The sequence below is a fragment of the Leopardus geoffroyi genome, chromosome E1 (assembly GCF_018350155.1).
Source record: "Leopardus geoffroyi isolate Oge1 chromosome E1, O.geoffroyi_Oge1_pat1.0, whole genome shotgun sequence".
Lineage (NCBI taxonomy): Eukaryota > Metazoa > Chordata > Mammalia > Carnivora > Felidae > Leopardus > Leopardus geoffroyi.
This window is the reverse complement of record NC_059330.1, coordinates 31696107-31704447: the sequence shown is the minus strand read 5'-3', so window position 1 is coordinate 31704447 and position 8341 is coordinate 31696107. Positions and strand designations below refer to the sequence as shown.

Sequence of the window (8341 nt, the reverse complement as noted above, 5' to 3'; positions counted from 1 at the left end):
TAGTCATACCCATCACCCAGAATCAATAACTCTTAGCAAATGAGTGTGATTTAGGTTAGTTCTGATCATATTACATATATATAATTTTAAATACTGGGGTTTTATTTTCACTGAAAATATCTTACATAATATTTCCCCATGAAGTCTTTTGTTAATATCATTTTAAATGCTGCATATCATTCTATCTAATATCCAATTTACCGAATTTATGTTGTTTCCAAATATACCACAAACTTCACAGCTCCTATGAGAAACATAGATAGTGTTAAATGAGGTATCAATAAAAGCTTTCAACCGATGTGGAGGCATTAGCTGATCAATCGATCACCGTGTATTTGTTTAGCATCTGTGTTGTGTCTCACGCTGAACTAGGAGTTATAAAGATGACTTGGTTCAGAAGTAGGAGGATGCAAGGTCAGTGGGAATGAGAGGGCAGGGCTGTGGTCCTAAGAAAGAACCCCCAACTGAGTCCTGGGTTGTCATCCCAATCACATCTCCCCAGTGCCCTATAACTAACTCCAGGCAAGAGATCAAATTGCCCTGAGCCCATTTCCTCTACCTTTAAATGAGAATTAACTGACATAATCCACATAATCCTCTTAGTTATGTCCCTGACTCACAGAAAATGTTCACTAATTGCTAGTACTGTTTTCATAGTCACTTGCTATGTGATCTTGGTCAGATTCTGAGATTCATAGAGTGTAGGTTTCCTTAAAGCTCCCATAATGGCCACTAGAAAATGTGAGATAATTCCCAGGACAGGAAGGTAAGTGAAACTTTGTACCTTACAGCAAGAAAACACATGAATTAACACATTAACACACGGACTGTCATTGTGGTACATACACCCTTTATACGTGTACTTACTTACACTCTTGAATACCCCTGGGGAACGGGTCATTTTAATACATGCTATGAGGTAAGGAAACTAAAGTTTGAAAGGGTGGGCCTATGCCGGTGGACTCCATCTTGTTCTGTGTCCTTCACCTTGACCACACCTCCTCCCCTTGAGTAACCCCCCCCCCACCTGCCTAACAGGACTCGGACCCTTCCCCAGGACCCTTCCCCAGCCAATTGGCTGAGGCCATAGCCATTACCTCACCAACTGCCCCTAGGCCCCAATAAAACCTTTGTCCTTTTGAAACTCGCTCTCTCTCCCTGGTATCTCACCGCTGCGTCGGTGCTGGTAGGGGATTGAGCTCGAGCTAGCTCGAATAAAGGCTCTTTGCTTTTGCATCGGACTCGGCTCCCTGGTGGTCTTTGGGGATCACGAATTCTGGGCATAACATTTGGGGGCTCGTCCGGGATCCCCAAGACCCCTGAGGGACCCCCGACCCGGAGAGCCTGACTGGCCATGGTTACTGTCTGTTTGTTCTGTCTTTTCTGTGTGAGCTCATTTCTGGAATTCTGGTAGTACCCGACGTGGTCTAAGTGGACGCACTGGAGGACCATGGGCCGGCAGTTTCGGAAGACGTTCCGATCCTCCCTTCTGGAGGGAGGTGGAATCCCCTCAAAGGTCTGAGACGAGGCGGGTCACTCCCGCTGGTCGGCGTGAGGCCGTCGTCTTTGGAGGGACGTGGAATCCCCTCATCGGTTTTGGAGGGACGTGGAATCCCCTCAAATGTCTAAGCTAGCTCTCAGTTTTGCTTCCATGGAGTTGGAAGACTTTCTAGGAGCCCTCTGTTTGTCTGTTTTTGTGTTTCTCTGTTTTGTTCTGTGGACTTACTGGACGGACGTTATGGGACAGACTCAGACTACTCCTCTAAGTATTATGATTGATCACTTTAAGGATGTGAGGGGAAGAGCTAACAACCTCAGTGTGGAAGTCCGAAAGGGTCGGTTGCAGTTTTTTTGTTCTAGCGAGTGTCCAACTTTCAATGTCAGATGGCCACCAGAGGGGACCTTCGACCTCCCTACCATCCACTGAGTCAGGAGTATCATCTCTCAGCCTAAGACGGGCCATCTTGATCAGCTCCCTTACATTATCACTTGGCAGGACCTTGTAGAAGACCCACCCTCTTGGCTTAAGCCCTTCCTAACCCCGCTCCCTCCGGAGCCAAAACCCATTCTTGCTTTGCAGGAGACAGAGAAGAGGAAAAGTCTTACCCAGCCTTCAGCACCCCTCTACCCTGTCCTACAGGGGGGTACTGAAGAAGAATTAATTTTTCCTCCCCCGTATAACCCCTCTAGGATGCCGGAAGAACACCATCCTCCCCCTCCGGGGGAGTCAGATGCTGTTCCGAGAGCTGGAGGCGGAGACACTCCAGGGGAAGCCCGCCCTTTACCAGACAAAGGGCGCAGAGGGAGCAATCCGCCTCCGCCGCCGACTCCACTATTCTGCCCCACTCCACTATTCTGCCGACTCCACTATTCTGCGAGCCACCAGACCCCCAGACGCGGAGGGGAATCAGCCCCATCACTATTGGCCTTTCGCCACTAGTGACCTCTACAATTGGAAAGCTCAGAATCCTAAGTTTTCCGAGAAACCGGCAGGGCTTATTGATTTATTAGACTCTGTTCTTTTTACCCATCAGCCCATGTGGGACGATTGCCAGCAGCTTTTGCAGGTCCTGTTCACGACTGAAGAAAGAGAAAGAATCCTCAATGGGGCCCGAAAACTAGTTCCGGGCACAGACGGGAATCCCACCACCAACCAGGCTCAGATAAATGCCTCCTTCCCCTTAACTCGGCCCCAGTGGGATTTCAACATGGCAGAAGGTAAGGAGAGGCTCCGGGTCTACCGCCAGACTCTAATGGGGGGTCTCCGAATGGCTGCTAGAAAGCCAACCAATTTGGCCAAGGTAGGAAATGTACAACAGGGAAAAGATGAATCTCCGGCTGCCTTTTTAGAACGGATCATGGAGGCATTCTGTACCTATACCCCCATGGATCCAGAGGCTCCGGAAAGCAAGGCAGCTGTTATCATGGCCTTTGTAAACCAATCGGCCATAGACATTAGGAGAAAATTACAGAAAATAGATAGACTAGGAGAAAAAAGTCTGCAGGACTTACTGGTGGTAGCCGAAAAGGTATATAATAACCAGGAGCCTCCTGAGGACAGGCAGGCTCGCGCCATGGTAGCTGCCAGCAGTAAGCAGACTCGAGACCTGGCCAGAATACTACTAGCTACCACTGCTGACTTCCCCGAGGAACGAGACCGCCGTCTCCGGCAGCTGGCAGACGACGCAAGAAAAGGTAAAAGAACCACAAAGGGGGGGGGGGGGGAGCAGAGGCTACAGAAGGATCAGTGTGCATACTGCAAGGAGATAGGGCATTGGGCCCGAGATTGTCCAAAAAGGGCCGGCGGGAAGGGAAGCAAGACTGATCGAGTAAAAGTCCTAGAGCTAGATGAACTAAGTGATTAGGGGAGTCGGGGTTCAGCCCCTCTCCCCGAACCCAGGGTAACTCTTAAAGTGGAGGGGACCCCTGTTGACTTCCTTGTCGACACCGGAGCACAACATTCAGTCCTCCGCACCCCACAAGGAAAACTGGCCAGCAAGAAGTCCTGGGTACAAGGGGCAACTGGTATGAGCCAGTATTCATGGACTACCCGAAGAACAGTAGTTTTGGGAATGGACCGGGTATCCCACTCCTTTATGGTAATACCAGAATGCCCCTACCCGCTGTTAGGACGGGACTTACTGACCAAGATTGGAGCTCAGATACCTTTCAGACAAGGGGGGCCTCAGGTCACCGATGGCAAGGGCCACCCCATCCAGGTCCTGACCATGAAACTGGAGGGTGAATACCTCCTCCACCAGGAGGTGCTCCCAAGAGAGAATAATATAGACAGATGGCTACAAGAATTCCCCTCAGTTTGGGCAGAGACAGGGGGGGGGGGGGGATGGGACTAGCCGGTCACAGGACCCCAGTCCTGGTAGAGCTCAAGCCAGGAGAGAGTCCGGTAAGGATCAAACAATACCCCATATCTCAGGAGGCCTGGAAGGGGATCCAGCCACACATCCGGAGACTACGAAGCCTAGGGGTACTAGTTCCTTGCCAGTCTGCCTGGAACACCCCCTTACTGCCGGTCAAAAAGCCTCACACAAATGACTACCAACCGGTACAAGACCTCCGGGAAGTAAATAAGAGGGTCGCAGACATACACCCAACTGTTCCCAACCCATATACTCTCTTGAGCTCCTTGGCGCCCTCCAGGGTCTGGTATACTGTACTAGATTTAAAGGACGCCTTCTTCAGTCTGCCGCTGGCATCCCAGAGCCAACCCTTGTTCGCCTTTGAGTGGCATGATCCGGAGGAGGGCTACAGTGGGCAACTCACCTGGACACGGCTACCTCAGGGATTCAAAAATTCACCCACCATCTTTGACGAGGCACTACACAAGGACCTGGGTGAGTACAGAAGGGAGCACCCTGGCCTCACCCTTCTACAGTACGTAGATGACATCCTGATTGCTGCCGACACGGCCAAAGACTGTGAGCGAGGGACCCAGGACCTGCTGGCTACCCTGGGGGCCTTAGGGTACCGGGCATCCGCGAAGAAGGCTCAGATATGCAGGGAGAGGGTAAGTTACCTGGGATACATCCTGGAGGGCGGACAGCGGTGGTTATCAGATGCCAGAAAAGAAACTGTCCTAAAGATCCCTACTCCCACCTCCCGAAGAGAAGTGAGGGAATTCCTAGGATCAGCCGGCTAATGCCGCCTCTAGGTTCCAGGTTTTGCTGAGATTGCCAGGCCCCTATATGAAGCTACCAAAGAGGGGAAAACATTTAAATGGGCTGAAAAAGAAGAAACTGCCTTTAATCAGTTAAAAAAGGCCCTCCTAAGTGCCCCAGCCCTGGGCCTACCAGACATTACAAGGCCCTTCCACCTCTTTGTAGACGAACATAAGGGAATAGCAAAAGGGGGGTTCTAACTCAAGCCTTAGGCCCCTGGAACCACCGAGTGGCTTACCTGTCTAAGAAACTAGACCCAGTGGCTGCCGGCTAGCCGCCATGCCTAAGAATTATTGCGGCGACAGCACTCCTAGTCAAGGATGCAGACAAACTGACCCTAGGACAGGAGATCTGGATCACGACCCCACATGCCATTGAAGAGGTCCTGAAACAGCCTCCGGATAGATGGATGAGCAATACACGTATGAGTCATTACCAGAGCCTCCTACTCAACTCTCCACGAGTGCGGTTCCACCCCAGTGCAGCCCTCAATCCTGCAACCCTGCTGCCCGACCCTGACCTAGGTGCTCCACTACATGACTGTGCGGGAATCCTGGAACAAGTACATGGATTCTGGATGGACCTGACCGACCGGCCCCTCCCCGATGCCGAGGCTACTTGGTTCACTGATGGCAGCAGCTTTGTGTGAGACGGACACAGGTATGCGGGTGCAGCGGTGGTCACCGAAACGGACACCGTATGGGCGGAGGCTCTACCCTCCGGAACGTCAGCCCAGCGAGCAGAGCTCATAGCCCTCACCAAGGCGCTGATGCTGGGAGCTGGAAAACAGCTTAACATCTACACAGACAGCCATTATGCATTTGCCACAGCTCATATTCGTGGGGCAATTTATCAGGAGAGGGGGTTACTGATGGCAGAAGGACGGACTATAAAAAATAAGCAGGAGATACTTAACCTGCTTACGGCCTTATGGCTTCCTGCCAAGCTAGCCATTATCCACTGCCAAGGGCACCAAAAAGCTGATAACCCAGTAGCTAGAGGTAATCGAAAGGCTGACCAGGCAGCCAAGGCAGTAGCCCGTACTCCAGTCCCCACCATGACCATACAACTACCAGACCCAGGAGACCCAGTTTTACCAGACCAGCCCAAATACTCCCAGGAGGAGTTACAGCGGATCAAGAAACTCCCTGTGGCCCAGGAGATAAAGGGATGGTGGTATACACCTAACAAGGAGCTCGTGCTGCCAGACCAGCTCGGAGTCTCAATATTAGAGCACATGCATCGCTCTACTCACATGGGGGCCCGAAAATTAAAAGACTTAATCCGACATGCCGGAATCAAGATTCACCAACAGGACACCAAAATAGAGCAAGTTGTATCTGCCTGCAAGACCTGCCAACTCACCAACACGAGAGCCACAACAAATAAAAAAGGAACCAGGCTCAGAGGCACCAGACCGGGAGCCCAATGGGAAGTCGACTTCACTGAAGTCAAACCAGGAAAGTATGGTTTTAAATATCTTTTAGTATTTACAGACACCTTCTCTGGCTGGGTGGAGGCATACCCAACCAAGTATGAAACGGCTCAGACGGTGGCTAAGAAGCTACTAGAAGACATCTTACCCAGGTATGGTTTTCCTGCCATGGTAGGATCAGACAATGGACCAGCTTTTATCTCGCAGGTAACACAGGCAGTAGCCAAGGCGGTGGGGGCAAACTGGAAATTACATTGTGCTTATAGGCCCCAGAGCTCAGGACAGGTAGAAAGAATGAATAGAACCCTAAAAGAGACCCTTACCAAATTAACCATGGAGACTGGCGGGGACTGGGTGACTCTCCTACCGTACGCCCTTTACCGGGTTAGAAACACTCCTTACACTCTGGGTTTTACTCCCTACGAGATCATGTTTGGCAGGCCACCCCCTGTTATTCCCAGCCTTCGAGCTGAACTTATTGCTGAGTTTAAAGATCAAGAACTTTTTCTTTCCTTGAGAGGGCTCCAGAGGGCGCACGAGGACGTTTGGCCGCGCCTCCGTGCCATCTACGAGGCTGGCCCGATCCTGACACCTCATCAGTACAGGCCGGGAGACTGGGTCTACGTCAAGAGGCACCACCGAGAGACTCTCGAGCCGCGCTGGAAGGGACCCTACATCGTGGTGCTGACAACCCCCACCACTCTCAAGGTAGACGGCATCGCGACCTGGGTCCATCACACCCATGCTCAGCCAGCGGACCCCTCCTCGATCCAGAAGGACGTTGTCACGCGATGGGCCATCAGTCGGGACCAACACAACCCGCTCAAGCTCAAGCTACAGCGCATTCGACCCACCTAATATTGGTAACTCTGTTAACTCTGTTTGCCATTGCTCATGCTGCCGGGAGTCCCCACGCCCCCCCAAACATCACCTGGCAGATCATAGACACCAGCTCGGGGACAATACTTAATCAGACCTCCCAGAGCCACCCCAGGGACACTTGCTTCCCAGAACTTTGTGTAAACCTCCAAACTCTGTTCCCCTTGTCACCATAAATGCAGCCGGTCCCATGATTGGGTCCCTAAGCTACATGACAAGGGGGGAATGAAAGGGCGGGCCTACGCCAGCGGACTCCATCTTGTTCTGTGTCCTTCACAGAACTGTCCTTCAGTAACTGTGTTAGATGCTGGAGTTACAAATATTCCCACGATGTGTGAATATCATTATATTATATGGTAACATAAGGTTGCAAGTGAAATTAACGTCCCTATTCCGCTGACCTTGAAATAGGAAGATTGTTCTGGATTATCTGGATGGGCCCAATGTAATACCAACAGTTCTTTAAGGTGAAAGCAGAGACCTGTGAACAGGACAGAGTGGCAGGATATGAGAACGAAGTCTACTGGCCAGTGTAGGCTTTGATGATGGAAGGGGAGGCCACCAGCCAAAGAATGCAGGCAGCCTCTAGCAGTTGTGAGAGCCAAGCAAAAGGAATTCTCTCCTAGAACCTCAAGAAAGGAACAAAGCCCTGCTGACACCTTGATTTTAGCCCCGTGAGACCCATTTCAGATTTCTGACCTCCAGAACTGTCAGATATAAATGTGTTTTGTTAAGTCACTAAGTCTGTGGTCATTTGTAATAGCAGTAATAGAAAACGAACACAACAGCTTAAAAACTGTTGCTGAATTGGTATAGGGAGACTAAAACATCTGGGGGAGAACTCATGATCTGCACTCAAATTCCTTTGCATTTGTCTTGTTTCCCTTCGAAGACAGTAAATTTGTAAACTGTGAAAGACGCATTATTCATGTGCTTTATGCAAGAAGGAAAACAAGGCACTGCATTGAGTATAACTATACTCAAAGAAAATATGTTGAAGGACAGGAAAATAAATGAAAACATATCCTTTTGATTAATATAAAACAACATTTCTATGTATACTTTTGTAAGATTCTCTACTTTGACCTCTGGATTAGCCAATCCCTCCCTCCCTCACCTATTTATTTAACAAACATCGGTGAGTAAACTACTCTGTGCCAGCCAGCGTAGAATGCCAGGTACACAGATGAACAGGGCATAACCCTGTCTGCTTCAGAAAACCAATGCTAGAAATGTTTTAAAAATACCAGGGAAATTCGGGGGCGGCTGGGTGGTTCAGTCGGTTAAGCCTCTGACTCCAGCTCATGTCATGATCTCATGGTTCAAGAGTTCAAGCCCCCTGTTGGGCTCT

At 50.3% G+C, this 8341-nt stretch overlaps 1 protein-coding gene across 1 annotated transcript; it reads left to right on the top strand.

Moving 5' to 3' along the window:
• Nucleotides 1–725: 725 nt before the first annotated feature.
• Nucleotides 726–7184, top strand: LOC123602910. Its single transcript, XM_045487232.1, has 6 exons — nucleotides 726–766; nucleotides 1415–1551; nucleotides 2191–2657; nucleotides 3935–4352; nucleotides 6164–6263; nucleotides 6630–7184. Exons 1-6 carry the CDS (start codon nucleotides 726–728, stop codon nucleotides 6967–6969), a joined length of 1503 nt encoding a protein of 500 aa, XP_045343188.1. The 3' UTR covers nucleotides 6970–7184.
• Nucleotides 7185–8341: the final 1157 nt, after the last annotated feature.